A 20,999-nucleotide genomic window follows, 5' to 3' on the forward strand; every position below is an offset into this window, starting at 1 on the left:
GAGTGGGAATACAATAGAAGACTACTAGGAAAATTAATTTAGATAAAATTCAAAGTTACAACATTAATCTGAATGTTCTTCAGCCATCAAGCAGGAACTTTAGAGACTAACAAGCTGGACAGAAGCAGCACCAGATGTCTTAATCTAGAAATTTACCCTTTCTCAAAATGGAGTTCAGAGCATCACACTGAAGGGACATAAAGTTAAAACAAACAAGTAAGACAACCACAGAATACTGTATAACATTCTCCCTGAACAGGCTTGAATTATTTTAGAATTATTTCACTCTATCCATCCTGTGGCTCAGCTCAGAAAATATGGTGTCTTCCTTGACACCTCCTTTTCTCTCACAGCCTGTGTCTGGCCTTCAGTGTGTCTTGGACTGTGCATCTTCAAAATCTGTTCAAAATCCATGTACTCCTCGGTATCTCCACTGGTCAGCTCCTGGTCTCCACCGCCATCTCTCACCTAAAGTTTTGCAAGAGTTTCCAGTGGCTCTCCCTGCTTCATCTCTTGCTCTGCTTCAATATATTTTTGACACAATGCTGAATCATTTACTTAAAAAGTGTAAGTCAAGTGTTACTTAGCTCATGATGCTCTAGTTCATCCCCCTTCACTTGGAGCAAACTAACCTCCTTACAGTGACCAAAATCTTTGATTTTCTGCCACCCTTCTGGCCTCATCTCCAGCAGTGGCCACCACACCATTCTTGGTATTTGCCAAGCCTGTCTCCAACTTCAAGGCCTTTCACTTGTCATTCTCCTGCCTGGAACGCTCCCTGCCCCCACTCCATTTCCACCTGGTTTGCTTCCTCATTTTTTTTTTTTTTTTTTTTTGTTATACAGTGAAATTTGCCATCAAATAGTCAATGTAAATATGTATTAGAAAATACTGGAAACCTTGTTTTAGATGTGAGGTCTAGCTTAGAATAGAAGACAATGCATTCTTGAGCAGAATATTTAAGTTGAAAAGCCAACTCTAACATTCTAAATTTTCTCTAATGTTTTCTAAATCATAGCTTCCTTCTCTGTAAAATAGGTATAAACACCCATCTCTTTGGGTTGCTTAGAGCATTAAATAAGATACTGGGAAATGCTTGCCTGGTTCAGAGTAAATAAACGCTCAGTTAATACCATTATTATTATTTCAGTGTGATACCTGCCTCACATTTGTAATTATTGAGACATACCCACAAGCGAGCTAAAAATATAATCTGTATATTATTTTTCCACTGGAAAGCATGTCTTAATTTTTTGTATGCTGTTAAATAGCCTTAAAATAGAAAAAAAATAACTATGAGTACTATATATGTATGATATATAATAGACACCATAATTTTACTACTTCTCCTACTACATCATTGCGAATGTTTAGCCTTTAGCTCTCTTTTATTACTGCATTGCACTAAACACTAACCTACATATTATATTCTCTTTTATGTATTAAGATTTTTTTCACTTAAATATATGGACTCATGGATGCAAGATTGTTGATGGAAGTATCCATTTGTTATTAGACCCAAGAAAAATAAACAAAATAATGTCCAAGTTACTTCTTTAAATTATATAATTGTTAAATATTTGTATTAAAAAGCTATTCACTCACATTGCCTTTTATAACTAGAAAGAATTAAGCATACCATAAGAAAGCAATAGAACATAAGAAACTGTAATTAAACCCTTTCTTTAAAAACTAGGGAATAACTTTGTGTTTGCTGAATTGGTGTTTATAGATAAAGAATAACATAAGGACATTGTTCGGAAGCAACATGTGTGCACACCATAATGTGCCCCTAAAAGTAATGATAGCAAGAAAGAAATTGAATTTTTAATTTCAGTTTGCACCTGTTTGGTCATTTGGCAAAGCTGCCTTTGTTGCTCAGGAGGCAAAGTGACGGACTGATCTAAGTACTCCCCCGTTAATATTCTGCAGAGAAGAACTTCTCACTTGTCACCGTGGTGGATGAATACTGTATTACTGAGAATTAAATGACCCCAGTGTGGTGAAATCTAGCTATAAAGACAGGAGACATTAATTAATTTATTTCTTATTTAATATAAGACTGTTTCTTATATTATTTTACTCAACTGAATAGATCTGTAATAAGTTGAACTATATATAAAAAAGCCATACTAATTATTCTCTTCTCTAAATTTCAGTATAAAGAACGTCACTCCAAAAGTAGGAGACCCTGAAACCCGGAAAGCTATTCGCCGTGCCTTTGATGTGTGGCAGAATGTGACTCCTCTGACATTTGAAGAAGTTCCTTACAGTGAATTAGAAAATGGCAAACGCGATGTGGATATAACCATCATTTTCGCATCTGGTTTTCATGGAGACAGTTCTCCCTTCGATGGAGAGGGAGGGTTTTTGGCACATGCTTACTTCCCTGGACCAGGAATTGGGGGAGATACTCATTTTGACTCAGATGAGCCATGGACTCTAGGAAATCCTAATCATGATGGTAAGTGCATTGCTTTTTTTATTGCAAATAGTTCTCTTTTTATTTTTGTTTTTGGAATGCCCAAGTGATTGACTGGTTGACAGACTTTTTTAAATATTTATTTATTTTGAGAGAGAGTGCAAGCAGGGGGAGAGTTGAAGAGAGAAGAGAGAGAGAATCCCAAGCAGGCTGTGCACTGTCGACACAGAGCCTGTCACCAGGCATGACCTCAGGAACGTGAGATAATGACCTGAGCCAAAATTGAGAGTAGGTAGCTTAACCAACTGAGCCACCCAGGTGCCCAATTTAACAAATTTTTAAGGTGTCGATTCTAAATTTACTTTTAAAAATATAAAACACTATGTGAGGCTTTTTAATAACATTTTAGAAGAAGAATTTGTATGGGTCATTAGACAATACTAGTTTTTCATGTGGTCTGTTGCTTGGAGATTAGAACTTTACACTGTGTTCTGTAAATAAACTGAATTTTGTGTTCTCTAAAATGTCACTGAAAAGCTTAAGGAAATTCTGCTATTTTTTCTACACTTTATTCCACTGTTTCCACTTGAAACTCAACCTAATTGGCATTTGTGGCATAGCTTTTGACATCTTTTCTATTTTCTTTCCTAGTTCACCTTTTGAGTTTGTAAAATGTTGCTCCTTTTCTTTCATCTTTATTTCCTTACATGGTCTCCCAATATGATATAACAAAATAATTTATTATTTTTATATTATGTCTTTATTTTTATCAAAACCACTTTTTGCAAATCTATTCCAACAAGTCTATCAGTTTTCTAATTTTTATAATTATTCGGATAAGCAAAAATAAATTGAAAATAACTTGATAACTAAAAGAAAAGCTACTTCATATAAGAAGTATGTGTTTCTTCCTTAACACACTCCATACTTTAATTTTATGTTTAAAAAATATTCACATAATTATAGAATCCTAGAGTTACAAGATTCATAAGCAGCCATCTCTTGGAATTCTTTTAATCAAAACTTAAATATTTGTCTTTCTCACAGTAGTAGAATGCTGTTGAAAATACAGCACACAGGGGCACCTGGGTGGCTCAGTTGGTTGAGCACCGACTTGGGCTCAGTTCATGATCTCATGGTTTGTGAGTTTAAGCCCCGCATCGGGCTCTGTGCTGACAGCTCAGAGCCTGGAGCCTACTTTGGGTTCTGTGTCTTCCTTTCTCTCTCTGCCCCTCTCCTGTTCATGCTCAAGCTCAAACTCACTCTGTTTCTCTCTCTCTCTCAAAATAAAATTAAAAACATAAAAATGTAAAAAAGATACAGCATGCCTTGTTTTAATGGCAACTAATCAGCTAATAAAACTCTGAATTCCTCCTTGATGAGTTAAGCCCAGCCATCAAATTAAACTTTGTTAGTTCACCAGGAAGTTTAGTTAGCTGAATTAGTATAATAGCCTTGCATCATGAGAACCTGCAGGATTCAAACATATTATGGATAGCATGAATTAAGGTGAGTTAATATAAAATAACATCAATTTTCACAGAAAGAAAATATAATAACCGTTCCTGTTTTCCAAAAGAAAATAAAATATTTAGTATTACACAAAATGACCTTTGACATTGTTATTAATAGGTATATTGACTATATTAAATTATTACTTCATTTTTAAGAACTGATTTGGAGATGAATGGCGAGTTTGTTGTGAGATTTAACTGTATAGAAGTAGAATGAGCAGACCTGCATCCAATTCCTGGCTAACTGATCACTGGCTCAAGAAGCTTCTAACATTGCTATATGCCTATTTTCACTCTGTATGTTGTATTTCAGGGCTGAGATATTGCAAGTAGAGGTGCTTTCTTTTCATGCATGTTTAGTCTATACCTGAGCACCCAATAATGAAATATCGGTAATGTGATAGTAGGCCCACCCTGGTTTGATACATAAATCATTTAAAATTAAATATCTTTATCTTATTTTTATCAAAATTACACAGGCATTCTAATGAAGTAGTTCAGGCATCATCCAGTCAATTGTTAATATACATGCTTGTACTCCAAATGAATGAGAATAGCACATATAATGGTAGAATTTTGCTGATGGAGACAAAACTGCATTTACTTCCAGAGAAAGACTTCTAAAATTCTAAACAGAGAAAATTATATTTTATTCCAATAATTATAATTCCAATGTCATATTTTATTCTAATAATAGATATAATTGTTAAGGCTACTTTGAATCTAGCTAGCTTTGAAGTCATGTTAATTTGGGGGATGGTGCCATCAAATGGCCTATTTTTCTCTTAAAATATTGAAATCCTCAAGAAAACTACACAGATTTTTTAAATGTCTCCTCTATTAGCTGGAATTTTTTAGGCATCAACAAATACTTTTTGAAAAGAAGCAAAAAGCCAAAATCCTAGAAGATTCCATACAAGGTAGATGGAAATAGAGCAATAAAGCTAAGCAAAATAAGTAAGGCAACAACCTTTTTGACCTTGGATGCAGCAACTTCTCACTTGACATGTCTCTGGAGACAAGGGAAACAAACGCAAAAAAATGAACTATGGGGACCTCATCAAGATTAAAAAAAAAAAAAACCTTCTGTATAGCAAATGAAAAAATCAAGAAGACTAAAAGGCAACAAACAGAATGGGAGAAATATTTGCAAATGACATATCTGATAAAGGGTTAGTATCCAAAATCTATGAAGAACTTATCAAACTCAACACCCAAACAAATAATCTAGTGAAGAAAAGACAAAAGGAGTGAATAGACATCTTTCCAAAGAATACATCCAGATGGCTAACAGACACATGAAACGATGCTCATCACTCATCATCAGGGAAATACAAATCAAAACCACAATAAGATACCACCTCATACCTGTCAGAATGGCTAAAACAACAGATATTGGTGAGGATGCAGAGAAAGGAGAAATCTTTTGCACTGCTGGTGGGAATGCAAACTGGTACAGCCACTCTGGAAAAGAGTATGGAGGTTCCTCAAAAAATTAGAAAAAGAACTACCTTACAACCCAGCAATTGCACTACTAGGTATTCATCCAAAGGATACAAGAGTGCTGATTCAAAAGGGCACATGCACTCCAATGTTTATAGCAGCACTATCAACAATAGCTAAATTATGGAGAGACCAAATGTACCTCAGCGGGTGAATAGGTGGTATATGCATACAATAGAAAATTACTTGGCGATCAAAAAAGAATGAAATCTTCCCATTTGCAACAACATAGATGGAACTCGAGTGTATGATGCTAAGAAAAATAAGTCAGAGAAAGACAAATATATGATTTCACTCGTGTGGAATTGAAGAAACAAAATAGATGAACATAGGGGAAGGGAAGCAAAAATAAGATAAAAACAGAGAGGGAGATGAACCGTAAGAGACTCTTAAATACAGAGAAAAAACTGAGAGTTACTGGTGGGCTGTTGGGTAGGGAGATGGGTTAAATGGATCATGGGCGTTAAGGAGGCACCCATTGGGGTGAGCACTGAGTGCTATATGTAAGTGATGAATCACTAAATTCTATTCTCTTTTTAATGTTTTTTATTTATTTCAGAGAGAGAGAGAGAGACAGGGGAGGGTCAGAGAGAGAGGGAGGGAGATACAGAATCTGAAGTAGGCTCCAGGTTCTGAGCTAGTGGTCAGCACAGAGCCTGACGCGGGGCTCGAACACATGAGCCATGAGATCATGACCTGAGCTGAAGTCGGAATTTAACCGATGGAGCTACCCAGTCACCTCACTAAATTCAATTCTTGAAATCATTATCACACTATATATTAACTAACTGGGATTTAAATAAAAAATAAATTAAAAATAATAATAAAAAAGAAAATAAGCAAAAAGATTTTAAGAAAACATCTATAGGGACATTTGAGATGACATAGGAAATGGGAATGTTTACTCTGATTTAAATGTGATCTTTGTTATGATGCTTCTGTGTTTTGCATGACATAGAGATTTTCCAAGGAATATATATGTGGAAAAGAATTGAAATAGAACATAGGAGCTAATACATCGGAGTCTATAAACATCAATAGACTTTTGACTCAGATTATATCCTCTTGTCCTTATGACTCAGATTGATTGCCTCTTAATTTATATTGCAGAAGTATAATAATTTTTGTACATAAATATACTTTTTAAATGATTATTTAATATTCAATGTTTCATTCGGAAGAAAAGATTTCTTTACTGGTCAAATAAACATTATTTTTCTTTTGAGTGAGTTTAAAGAAAATGACTACAAAATAACAATGTTTCAAAATTGTAGGGGATTAGGGAGAAGTTAACTGCCTGTTTAAGATGTAATACCATACAGATTTACTGCTTAATTGAAATTCAGACTTTTAACCAGCAACAGCAGGACAGCTAGGGTAGTGTCATGCTCAAGTATTGATCATTTATCAAAAGAACAGCCTCTAGCTTTGCTGTGGAACTGGTGAATGCGGGGAGAATTAATGCATGTGTACGTCCTAGATCCTAGCCGTCTGTAAGATTATCTTTTTGTATCAAATATATACAAGGCACAATTCTGACATCTTCATTGATAAACTTTTTCTTTTCTTTACTCTAGCCCTCAAATGCCCCCAAGCTTACTTAACTGAAAAATTGTCTTTCTTTCCTATTCACAGTTCTTAAGCACCTAGAAAACAGAGCAGCTTGGTAATTTAGCAAAAATGCAAATGAAAGAGCCTCTTGATAAGTACCCAGCTCATTTTCCTCAGCATATTGCTCAGCTAATGAAGGCAATTTGAATTCCGTCTATCTCAAAAGAGATAAACAGTGTCTTAAGCTGCCAGTAACCTTTAATTCATTGTTATGCACTTTCCTATCAATTTGCTTATAGTCATGATACCTTTCAAAAACTCAAGCTAAAGCCCATTAAGTAAATTACACAATATTTATAAATGAATGAATAAATAAATAAATAAATAAAATCCCCCTCACACCCCTACCTAATAAAAATAATGCCAGCTTTTCCCCCCATGGAATGCCTAAGCAAAACATGTTCTAGTAATTCTAAATAGAAAATGTTACTAGAATGATATGGTTTTTGAAAAGTATACATTACCTGAATGGGAGCTGGAAAATTTAACTGTAGTAAAATGTTAAGATTCATGTTGAACATCATTATCATATTGTTTCCTTGGCTACAGCATAAAGTTTGAATGCCACTATCAGTGTAAACACAAACTTATGACAAAGATTCTAATTAGACAAATATGTCCCACAGTACATTTGGATTTCAAATTGATCATTTCTAAGCAAAAGGGTTACCTGTTAAAATGTTATCCAAAACTACAACAGAAAAAAATATCCAGAGGCATGTCTTATTATACTATATAGTTGCAATTCTATTAGTGGGAAAAATGCATTGCATTGGTGCTGTTTCTTGTCAGAAAAGCCACCGCCTAAAGTAAGAAGATGATCAAGGTGTGCTCAGGGCTGTTGTGGTAAAATATGGTTTCTGGAAGTGTCTGTGAGGGTGTTTCTGAGAGATTAGCGTTTAATTCAGCAGACTGAGTAAAGAAGATCTTCCCTTACCAATGTGGGCAGGCATCATCCAGTCTATTGGGGGCCAGAATAGAAATAGGAAAGGGGAGTTTTCTCTGTCTTCTTGAGCTGGGACATACCTCTTTTCCTATGCTTGGACACTGGAATTCCTGGTTCTTGAGCTTTCAGTCTCTGACTGAATTACCATTGGTTTTCCGGGTTCTCCAATTTGCAGATGGCAAGAGCAAGTTCTCAGCCTCCATAACCTTTTGAGCCAACTCCTATAACAAATCTCCTCTAATATATTTGTATATCTCCTACTATTTCTATTTCTCTGGAGAATCCTGCCTAATATAACCATTAAATGTGAAACAGTTACATTCCACATGTAAGCTAGCTCATTCTTTGAGTAAACCTGGCTTAAGTTAAAAATCTTCATGATATGATGCCAAAGTCAATGGACTTGATTTATGTCGACTAGGCAGAATTAACTTTCTGTGTGAGATATTTTGTCATCGGTATACTAGAGGTGCATTGGTGCCAATGGGTAAACGTAGGTCTTAAGAAGCTGTCTTCCACCTCCCAACCTTTTCTGCTCATCTTGAAGCATCTGCTATATAATATTTTCAGATGCTTACAGGATCTTGGCTTTTTGATTTTGATGACAGGAAAAGTTGGATGCAAAGCAGATATTTACCAAACCTGAAGTGCTACCATCTGTGGGAATATTGTCCAGATCATTCTGTCCTGTGCTTTCTGAAGATAAGGGAAGGACTTGATATGACTGGGTAGTCAATGACCTTAATTGATCTTTAAAACCAGAGTAATTATTGAGATTTTAAATCTAAAGATATTAGCTCTCTGCCACATAGTTCTTACCTTACCATGTTTTACCAAAAGTTGGAAGTTCTTTCTGAAACTAATTTACCTTCCAAAACTATAATAGAAATATTTTTGTTTGTTTTTAAAAACATGACTTCTTTCTTTCCTGACTCTCTTCCTGGAATAAACTTAATTTCACTGAGTTTATTTTATTTCAGTACACTGATGACGTTACTAGCCTTGAGTTTTTCAAAACCTCTCAGTTACATAGCTTCACACAATTACTATGTACTATTTACTTATGTATTAGATCCTGTGTGCAGTTAGAAAAACCATATGAATTGGTATCATCATACTCAAAACATTATTTCATTGTATCAGTTTTAATGGAGTATATAGATAGATCATGGACATTAAAACATATATAATAGGGGCGCCTGGTTGGCTCAGTAAGTTAAGTGTCTGCCTTCAGCTCAGTTCATGATCTCATGGATCCTGGGTTCAAGCCCCGCATCCGTCTCTGTGCTGACAGCTCAGAGCCTGGAGCCTGCTTCTGTGTCTCCTTCTCTCTCTGCTTCTCCCCTGCTCATGCTCTCTCTCTCTCTCTCTCTCTCTCTCTCGCCCTCTCTCTCGCCCTCTCTCTCGCTCGCTCTCTCACTTTCTCTCTGGCTCTCTCGCTCTGTCACTCGCTCTTGATCGCTCGCTCTTGATCGCTTGCTCGCTTGCTCTCAAAAACAAATAAACATTGGGGCGCCTGAATGGCTCAGTGGGTTAAGCTTCTGGCTTCAGCTCAGGTCATGATCACTCAGTTCGTGGGTTCCAGCCCCACATCGGGTTCTGTGCTGGCAGCTCAGAGCCTGGAGCCTGTTTCAGATTCTGTGTCTCCCTCTCTCTCTGCCCCTCCCCCGCTCATGCTCTGTCTCTGTCTCAAAAATAAACAAACTATTTTAAAAAATTAAAAAAATAAACATAAAAAGATAAAAATAATAATAAAATAGAAAATATATATGTAATAAAGAACTCTTAATAAATGAAACAGATAAAACCAGACATTTTAATGGCTTAACACAACAGAATTTTATTTCTTACATATGTTGTGGGGCAGACAGACTATCCACTCACTCAGTCAGAGACCCAGAACAATCTAGACTCAGCCATCATCAATACATGATTTCCAAAGTTACCTTAGGCATTATCATCCAGACAGTAGCTGAGAGAATTGAGATAGATTTGCTCATGGAGTGATGTTATAGGCCAGACCTGCAAGTGGTAAATAACATTCCTGACAACTTCCTCTAACTAGAGTCGGATCCCAGAAAAGGCTGCATAAAGGTGATGGGTTTGATGAGCAACTAGTCAGTGTCTGCCAACCAATATGTTAGGAGGTAAAAACAATACTGGTTTGACATTAGGTACACTCTGCACCTAGAAAAAGTTGCTTAACTGTAATTTGTCTTAATACAGATTGTGACCTATTGAACATTAATTAGCATTATTTAGCTTTCCTTATATAGTATTTGTAGGAGTTTTCTTTGTAATATATCTTCATATAGGTTATTTATCCTTAACCCTGAGTGGTCATCAACAAGGCAAAATAGGGTAGAAATTTCTAATTTACCCATGAGTTTATCAGTGTGAAAATTTAGTGTCTTTGAATTTTTTAAGAAAATCCAATTGATTTAAATTAATAATTTTATAGTTTTTATTGTTTAAATTATTAAGATTAGTAATTAATTCCTACTTTAGTTTTGTGCATTTATAGTTATTTTTTGCAGAATTAGAACCATACTATTACAAAATCTGGCATAGTACCATTTTAATTTTCTTACAGTTTAAGCACAACAAAACTATCCACTAATTATTCTCACAGTTAATTTATAACTTACTTCTTCATTTGCAAATGTTGCCACAACTCACCTCCTCCCCAGTGTATTGATTGCATATTAAGGCAGTAGCAGAAATAGCTGTTGGTGCAATCCACATTGGAAATTGTAGTTTGCCATTGATTTAATGCATCAGAGAACAAGACCACCTTGGGCTTTGAGGAAGACTGCAGCTCTCTCAGGCAAGGCTATACTAGATGTGTGTGTACTAATAAATGGAGATTGACCTAGGATCATGGGAAATCAAGAACCTAAGAAAATAGGGAAATCAAGAGGTAATTAAAAGACTCTGCTGGTTTATCATCAGTCTTGCTCACAATTTCATAAAGTCAAATTTAACTGAGTGCTTAGTATGTCTCAGATACTATTTTAAATTAATTGTATGTACTTAACTCATTATTCCTCACAACAAACTTATAAAGTACATGGTGGAATTGCTTCCATTTTGCAAGAAAATTGAAGGATAGAAATATTGGTACCTGGACCAAGATTCCCTAGTTGGTAACAACAAAATGAAAGGATTAAAAAGATATTAATGAGCCAGGGAAAGGGAGTATCTACTTGAAGACTCAGGAGAAAACGCCTATGACTGAAAATATTTTACCAAGTGAACCAAAAAAAAAAAACCAAAAAAAACCAAAACAAAACCAATATTGGAAACAACTTAGAATACCCATAAAGTCTCTCTATGGAACAGGAAAAGAAACCTATTATTACGGTAAAAACTGAATTAGTCATGTGGAAGGAAATCTTGGTAAGCATTTTCGGAAAAACACGATTAGACAAAATGATGTGAAATACAAGGATAGATAGAAGATCTGGTAGATAGCTCCAGCTTAAAAATTATAGATTCTCCCAAAGGAAAGAAGAGTGGGAAATTAAAGCAAAAGAAATATGCAAACACATAATAGCAAAAATGTCTTATTCTAAAATAAGAGAGTATGCAATTCAAAGAGAGTCATTACATTCACTGCAAAATTTGCAAAACCAGATCCATAAATAAATCCATCCTACAAGTAAATAAAAAAATTCCATTAGCCGTGACACTGTTTATCTCTTTTGAGGTAAAGATATAAAAAATTGCAGGGAGAAGTTCTGTATACAGCAATGGAATTATCTCTGGCCTCTGTCCATAAACGCCAGTAAGGAACTCCAACTGTAAACAACAACAGATTTCTTCCAACCAAAAATGTCTAGTCTTTGCCAACTGTCCACTTGGGGCAAAGTCTCCCTAGCCTGAGAACCATTGCTCTAGATGATGGGATAATTAAGAGTGAATAGTAGTAATAGCTAAAACTAGGAAAGTTGATTTTAACTAATTTGCTGAAATTATTTAGCGACCTGCTGATGAGACTGATTTCTCTTATGGCCCATTAGAATCCACTGAACTGTTATGAACAAGGAATAAAATGAACATACCAATGATTTAGGACATTTTGTCCAGGTTGCAAAATATAAACTATATATAAACTATCTCAGAAGGAAGAAAATAGGAAGAGTCAAGTATACATCTGTTCAGAGTTAATTTCTCTATTGAAATTGTTGCGTAGACTTTTTTCAATATTCTCTTCTAATACTATTATTTAATTTAAAATATGTACTAGAGAATTAGGGACTGTTAAAAATGAGCTAGTGTTTGAAAACATGCCACAGACAATATAGTAGATTTTATTAAAATGAGAACATATAATTACAGGTAAGAAACCATTTAATTTTTTAACAGCTTTCTTCTTCTTTTTTTTTTTTTTTTACAAATAGTTTATTGTCAAGTTAGAAACCATTTAATTTTTAACTGTAAAGTTTGACTTAATTCAAATGTAAAAATTCTAGTGACTTCACCGTACCCAAGAGTGAGAGACTTCGATTACTTCTCTGTGGGGCAGTTCTATTTCAAATTTATTTAAGTCATTATTTACAGTTTTTTAAAATTCTCATTAGAGTCTCAAACTGTGTCTTAGCTATATTTAATTCTAAAGTTACTCCTGCATAAAAATAAATATTTGTTTCTTAGTAAACACTGAGGTATTCAAGAGTTAGAAAAGTCATCTCAAGTAGTATGTTATTATGTAAGAATTTTCTGAATAATAACTTCTTTCTATTTACTGCAGCTTCTTTTTACACGTACGAAATGGGGACTTCACTCTCAGATTATTCTGTATTATATTAATCTGTAATATATACAAATTACCCAAGCTAAATTCCCTTTTCTCTGATTTTTTATCTTAGCTTTTTTTTAAAGGACTTTATTTTTTTTTAATTTTTAATGTTTTATGTATTTTTTTGAGAGAGAGAGAGACAGCGTGAGCAGGAGAGGGTCAGAGAGAGAGGGAGACATAGAATCTGAAGATAGCCTCCAGGCTCTGAGCTAGCAGTCAGCACAGAGCCTGATGCGGATCATGACCTGAGCCGAAGTTGGACGCTTAACCTACTGAGCCACTCAGGCGCCCCATATCTTAGCTTTTTAAAATGAAACTTTATCATTCTTTTTTCTATTTTATAGCATGTTTCCAAAGAGTGTGTGTTTGTGTGTGGTACATTCAGGCTATTTTCTTAGGCATTGTGCTTTGTTATAAGTTACTTCCACTTGCAAAGATTTACTCTTTTAGAGCCACTTGATCCTTTTAATTTTATTATTAAATGATGCATATTGGATAGAATATGAGATCAAGGAAACTAATATTCATTTAGCTCTAGTAGACTTACCTATCTAGGATAGGGCCAAAGAAGAAAATACTAACAAGAAAATACATGTTATGGTATATTGAACATGTTTTTACCATTACATATTAAACAAGTGGCAAATAACCCCATTTAAAATAAAGGTTTTCTACCTAATGAAACTTTTCATTAGAGTCCTTTTTAAGAGAGTGATCTTATCAACAAAACTTTAGATAGATGAGTGGTATTAATGTTTTGTATTGTTTTTTTACCTAATAGAAACACACTGAGGAAATGTTCACTTCTCGTTTGCAATTTCTTTGCAAGACGATCCAGAAAAATTAAATTAGCTGTAATGTTTAAAACTGTTTACTTCCAACCTAAGTTCCTTGCCTTAACAGATAACCGTGCATCCTATATTGAAATTAGTTTGTATAATTATAGTCACACTTCTCCTTCTACCTCTTCTTTGGCTTTCACCCATTTTACCCATTGTTTCTTCCTGAATTCCTGGGGGAAAGTGGCTACATTTTATGTTCCCCCCCCCTTCTCCATCATAAAGTTCTACTCAGTCCTCAAGACCTGCCCTTATCTAATCAGCCTGCTATGTCCTAATCAGTTCCTCCTTTATTTGTAACTTTTTGGTCCACAAAATATACAGCACATTTCCTCCACTATTTTAAAAAGACAGGGAATTCTTATCTAAGAAATTAAGTCAAATTAAAGATAGGGTATCTTACAAAATAAATCTCCAGGTGAAATAGATCCTAAAGTTTTCATTTACATAATATATTTAAAATAATCATTTTAGTCAAATAATAGAAGGACTTCAAAGTAAAACACTTCAGCCCGAGGTCAGCTGACCCAAGTCATCAGGAGGAAATAAGTGAACTTTCTTTGAGAAATCTTTGGAAAAAATAGTTCCCTTTACCTGTGTTTATTATCAACTCATGTGACTTCAAGTCAAACTAACCTAACTGACCCTGATTTATTTTCAACCCTGAGCATATCCATTCCTAAATATTATCTCTTTGATACTGGAGACTGGGGGAGTTCTTTGGCCCTGAGACCTCAATCACCACACCAACCGGGGCCAAGTTCTTGACTTCACCAGAGAAACAATTTAAGGACCAAGCAGCCTGAAGTATCAGCAAAAGCCTTATTAAAAAGTGCAGTACACACTGCAATGGAGGGGAAGTGTGGGCATTCTTAGAGGACCTGACCCAGGAAGGGTAGATGTGGCCAGGGACGCTTTCATCTTTATGGGCAATTGTAATCAAGGGGTGAAGTATGCCCTTTGCAAGTTTCTATGCAGCTGCGCAGTCTGATTTTTTGGCATATATGCTATATAAACCCAATGTACAATTGGTCCTCTAGCGCCTCTGGTGCTGGGGTCATTCTCCGTCATTTGTAAGCTAACAGGGTCTTTACGTGCATGCCCTCCATGGACTTGAACAACAACAGGATACTTGTGGCCCTGAGAAACCACAGAGCTATCACAGGGTTTATTCAACTGTCACTGTGTCAGGTGTCAGGACTCAGTTCCCTGTCTTTTGTTTTCTTCCTATTACCCAGCCTTTCTCTATTCAACCTGCCTCATCTTCAATTCAAGACCAAGGGGTTGGTGCAATGAAGGAAGGAAGGATATCAGCATCATTACATCTTTCACTTAAGTTGAATGCTCTCTTCACCTCTATTCAGGACCCCATGAGTTTATACCCAGAAAATATGCATGCACTTTGGTGTAGGTGGATCTCAAAAAATAAGGTTCAAAAATAGCATATCTACAATTGAGCGGACTTTTCTTCATTTTTTTTAAAGCAACTTCAAACTTTTCTTTATTTTCATAGCAGTGACCTAGGAGTAACCACACTTCCTATTCAGAAAGTCCTAGTGACACTAACTTACTTAGTGTTTTCTCATTTAAGATGATAGTCTGCTTCCTGCTTTGCTCTTAGATTTGACCTAATGGGTTCCATTAAATCCTTTTTTTTCTTTTAAAAGTGCCAATATAGGCATATACCCACTCTGAAATACCTGTATATCTCCATATCTTATAAATAAAGAAGAAAATGTTTATTAACCTTCAGATAGAGATGGGCTATTTTTCTCAATGCCTGTATCACCTTTGTTAACAATCGAGATAATCAATTCTACAGTATTTAGCGATCTCTTTAAGCTTTTGTTTTTCTATTTGTAATATGGGTAGAGGATGGTGATTAAAAAGGTTATAATCACCATTTGAATATATTAAACATGTCAATACACCTTTTCCAATGCCTGGCTCATAATAATTTAACAAAATAAATACTTAAACAATGCTTTCCTTTCTGATAACTACAGTGTTGACTGCATATTTTGATTTAATATTGAACCCCTAATTTCTAATAACTCTTTAACTGTGATACGGTTTGTATGATTAATCATGTGTATGAATTCCCAGAGTAAAATTTAATAAAACCCAGAAGTTAGAAAAAAAAGCATTAAAATCATTTTCAACGCTTCCACTCAAAGACAACCATTGCAAGGTCGGAGATTTTTAATATCCTAATGTATTGATTGCTAGAAAAAATAGAGATATAAATCTGGACAGATATATATATATATATAATTATTATACTGTGTATGATTTTTAAATGTTTACATTTTTTCTGCACATATTTGCCCATCATTTTCCTAAAGTCACTAAAATATCTTTATTTTTTTTGAGAGGCAGTTGAGTGTGAGCAGGGGAGGGACACAAAGAGAGGGAGAAAACGAACCTTGAGCAGACTCTGTTCCCAAGGTGTAGCCCATTGTGGAGCCCAATCCCACAACCCTGGGATCGTGACCTGAGCCAAAACCAAGAGTTGGATGCCTAAATGTCGGAGCCAGCCAGACACTCCAAACTCACTAAAACATCTTAAATATATTCCAATATGCTGCTGTATGATTGAATATAATTTGTGGAAATTATACCAATGGACAAAACTCAGGTTGTTTCCAATTTTAGCTGTTAGTTATACTTTAATGTACATTTTTTTACACATACAGTTTTGTTGACACTCCGGCTATTTTCTTTGTTTTTTTTTCCCCCCTAGTTATTTCTCGAGAATAGAGTCACATGATTATTTGGCCAAGAAACATAAACTTAAAAAAATTTTTTTTAACTTTTTTTTTAAATTGAGAGACAGAGAGAGACAGAGCATGAGAATGGGAAGGGCAGAGAAAGGGGGAGACACAGAATCTGAAGGAGGCTCCGGGCTCTGAGCTGTCAGCACAGAGCCCATCACGGGCCTCAAACTCACGAACTGTGAAATCATGACCTGAGCCGAAGTCAGATGCTTAACCGATTGAGCCACACCGGCACCCCAGAAACATAACCTTTTTAAAGGAACTTGATATATTATTAGGTTATTTTTTTAAATGCAGAGCCAGCTTACCCTTCTACCAGCAGTGTATAAGAGTATATAAACTACCGAACGTGAGCATAACAAGAACAAGCATATCATAGTAAAAGTAAGAATAATAGGCAATGATATCAGTAGGTACTAGATGTAAATTACTGTGAGGAGCCATAGATGAATTTTCATTTAGTCCACACTGCAGTTCTGTTATGTAGATTCAGCTCTTATCCCAAGATTATAGATGAGGAAGATGAAATACAAAAAGCTAAGTAATGTGTCCAGTGGAATACTTTGTAGGTGGAGATGTGAGTCATGTGCCCCCAGAAAATACCTGCAAGGTGTGCAGATTCCAGCACCCAAAGCCCCCCACCTGTACAGAACTCTAATCATATCTCATTTTTCACTTGGACCAACTTGAATATAAGTTTAATTTCACCCATTTCCATATTTTGTTCATAATTATTGGCACATATTTTTGTATATATACAGTTATTCACTTGTATGTGTTTTGTGAATGTTTACTAGCTATTTCTCACTTTTGCTCCTATGGGACCATGCTATTAAGTTATTTTCATTAAGTTGTAAGGGATCTTTAAATTTTTTTATAGTTTATCTATTTTTGAGACAGATAGAGCATGAGTGGGGGAGGGGCAGAGAGAGAGGAAGACACAGAACCTGAAACAGGCTCCAGGCTCCGAGCCATCAGCACAGAGCCCGACGCTGGGCTCGAACCCACGAACCATGAGATCTGACCCAAGCCGAAGTCGGACGCCTAACCAACTGAGCCACCCAGGCGCCCCTATAAGGGATCTTTAAATAGAAAAGATAATAATAGTTTATCTCCTTTTCTCCCATTTGGTAATTTTCAGGAAGTGGGAGATAGCAAAGCTGCCTTATCACATGAGGAAGAATGAGGAGGCTACTACCTCTATATGAGTTGCCAGTGGGGAATATCCTTCCTTTATTTGGACTGACAGTCATAGATTATTTCTGTAGTTATGTTACATTTCTTCTGTTCCATCACAGATATTTTATTGATAAGTTGGATGAGGCCCATGTTAATATTTGATATTAACAATGATATTTTAACTTTGATAACTCTTCAAATGATATATCCTTTTGTCTTTTTGGAATTTAAAAATTCCCTCTATTATAATATGCAAAGTATATTTCTTAATTTCTTCAAACATAGAATGTGGTTTATCAGATGACATTTTATCCATTTTCTGTTTTAAATTTTTGATATGAAATAATTGGTTTGTGAGTTCTTGTAAGTAGCAGTGCTTTCTAATCAAAATGTTATGAAATGCACTCAGTAAGGTTATTAAGACTTGAAAAATATGTAAAAACATTATAAAGAACTTTGTTATATATTTAGAATCTTACAAAAATCCTAATTCAGTAGAATTGTATTCATGTCAACAGTGGAAACCAGATTAATTTTATCTTTCCTGTTTCCATAATTGGATAAATATTATTTGAGTTTAAGGCACGTGTATCTGTTGTTATGCTTTTAAAGTATGTCCACAAATTCTTAGACACTGTTTCCTTTGAAACATGGACCTTAATTCTTCTTTCAGTGATCAGGGGCCACTTAGTGAATCATTTCTAAAGAACAGAATATCGTAAAACTGACACCGTATCAGTTTTAAGTCTAAGTTATAGAAAGGGTAAAACTTCTGCTTAGAGCTAGTTAGATCTCTCTCACTCTCTCTCTCTCTATGTGTCTCTGTCTCTATCCACCCCCCATCACCACCCACCACTCAGTCCTTTCTTTGCCCCCCTTCCTCCTTCTCTTTCTTCTGGTTCTTTCTCAAGATATTGCCTGTAATGCCGAATCACCATGCTTTACACAAGCTCACACTGTATGGAGATGGACCTCCACCAGTAACCAACACCAGTTTGCAGGCTATGTGAATGTGCCACATCAGAAGTGGGCCCTCCAGTGTCAGCCAGCTTTTCAGGAAGATCCACTTCCAGCATACATGTAATTGCAACCTCATGAGAGATACCAGGACACAACTCCCCAGCCAAGCTTCTTACGAATCTCTGGCCCACAAAATCCATGAGAAACAATGAAGGATTATTATTGTTTAAAAATTGTTTTAATGTTTATTTTTGAGAGAGAGAGAGGGAACATGAGCAGGGGAGGGGCAGAGAGAGAGGAAGACACAGAACCCAAAACAGGCTCTAGGCTGTGAGCTGTCAGTCCAGAGCCTGACATGGGGCTCAAACCCATGAACCGTGAGATCATGACTTGAGCCGAAGTCAGATGCTTAACTGACTGAACCACCCAGGTACCCCTTTTAAAAAAATATTTTTAATGTTGGATTATTATTGCTTAAAAGCACTTCATTTTGTGGAGATCACTGATGCAGCACAAAATAATCAACACAACTTTATACAAAGGCAAAGAAGGGTATTTATGAAATTACCTGGAAAATTCAAGGCAAAAAAACAGAGCAATAATTTATAGGTAATAACTACAGGAAAAATAGAGAAAATGAATACAAATTAATAATTGAAATATGGCCAGTTTTTCTAATGGTCTTAGCCTTACTTCCATTCACTAATGAAGATGGAAAACAACAGAATGCTATTAACTTGTATTCTTCTGCTCACATCAGAAAGTAAAGAGGGTAGAGAACTGGCAATATTTCCTGCTTTTTCCATATTTTTTGGAAGGAAAGTCAATAATTATGTGGACAAAGAATGGAAAAGATGCCCAAATATGCAAAGATGAATCTTTTTTCCAGAGGATTTTACTAGAGTCTTAAGCCAAAGTTTATGTAATACATATGTGTGAACTACTGTGAGTTTAAATAGAGTAACCTACAGGAAAGATGTAAAATATATGGAAATAGCTACACATCTGACAAGAGAATGCTCAATAATGAGGCACTTTGAGAATAAGTTCTATGACCCATGATTTCATAAATTACTTAAAGAAGAGAATGCATTAAGAAGCACTTGACTTTTTAAGAACCGTAAACACAATCAAGAAAAATGCTGAGGTAGTCTGAAAAGCTAAGAGGGAACTCACAGAAATATGATTGGGCATGAAATTGGAAGATGTGCTTATTATGAGAATGTGTAGGGATTTATCTGTAGAAAAAAATAATTCAAACGAGCTGTACAAAATGTCAGAATCTGAACAATCAGCTGTAAGCGAAGAACTTATTATTTGGTGCCAAAATAGCTTAGAGATCATTTAGGGGGGATTTTTTTTTTTTACATCCAAAGAAGTATGCATAGAATTTAAATTATCAGAAGCATTTAAAAATGTCTTTATTGCTATGGGGCGCCTGGGTGGCTCAGTCGGCTGAGTGCCCGACTTTGGCTCAGGTCATGATCCCACAGTTCGTGAGTAGGAGCCCTGCATTGGAGTCTGTGCTGACAGCTCAGAGCCTGGAGCCTGCTTCGGATTCAGTGTCTCCCTCTCTCTCTGTCGCTCCCCTGCTGACACTCCATCTCTTTCTCTCTGTCTCAAAAATAAATAAACATTACAATTTTTAAAAAATATGTTAATCGCTCATTGGCATAGTCAAAAGGGTACTTGAATGTACGTTAAAAACTTAAATAGCAGAGCCTATGACCGAGCCTATGGCAAAAGGATGATTCCAATGAGATTAAAAATAATAAAATAAGATAATGTGTATGTGTGTTTAAAGATATCAAATTGCTTTCAAGAAGTATAGGACTTGAGATATGAAGATCCTAATGAGGAAACAGAAAGACAAAAAAAAAAAAAAAAAGGAGCCAAAGAAAGAGAAGTGAACCTATATACTAGGTAATCCTGAGGCAGTTTGCAAATTCTGGTTGGTGCTTCAGGCAGAGTTGCTGTTATGATGCAGAGAACCCAGAAGAACTTTTAAGAATCCTATGAAGATGGAGAGGCAAAAAATAATTAGAGTTTTAGGCCATGAAGGAAATCAGGAATAGGGGCCAAGATTCCTAACGGTAAAGAAACACTGGGAAGCAAGCCTCAATACTTTGTTGTACCCTTCAGGTTTTTGCAACATTTATAAACTGAACAAGATAAAAGACTGAGACAAGCAAAAAGCCACTGAGGTACCAACTCAACTAGAGTTTTTAGTTGAGTCATGGTGGTGAGGGTACAGAAGTTAGAGTTTCAGATCTGTTGAGGATGATGGACTGTGGGAAACATCAGACCTTCCAGCTGGCACATGTAGAGAGCTGCATCTCAGGAGCAGCATATTAATGGAAAAATTAATCAGAGCCTACACAGTCTTTGATAAGATTCAAGTGATGTAGCCCCATTTTGAGGTACCTACCAGAGGGTATGATGAATAT

General features: G+C 35.6%; 1 protein-coding gene across 1 annotated transcript in view; it reads left to right on the forward strand.

Annotated features, from left to right (window-relative positions):
• Positions 1–20,999, forward strand: part of MMP16 (matrix metallopeptidase 16) — a 284,104-nt gene that overhangs the window by 163,901 nt on the left and 99,204 nt on the right. The window contains exon 4 of the mRNA XM_039257516.1: positions 2,160–2,464. Within this exon, the coding sequence (XP_039113447.1) occupies positions 2,160–2,464 (305 nt within the window). The remainder of the gene's footprint in view (positions 1–2,159; positions 2,465–20,999) is intronic.

Source organism: Hyaena hyaena, unplaced genomic scaffold (genome assembly GCF_003009895.1).
Source record: "Hyaena hyaena isolate Hyena2069 unplaced genomic scaffold, ASM300989v1 scaffold_627, whole genome shotgun sequence".
In the NCBI taxonomy this organism is placed as follows: domain Eukaryota; kingdom Metazoa; phylum Chordata; class Mammalia; order Carnivora; family Hyaenidae; genus Hyaena; species Hyaena hyaena.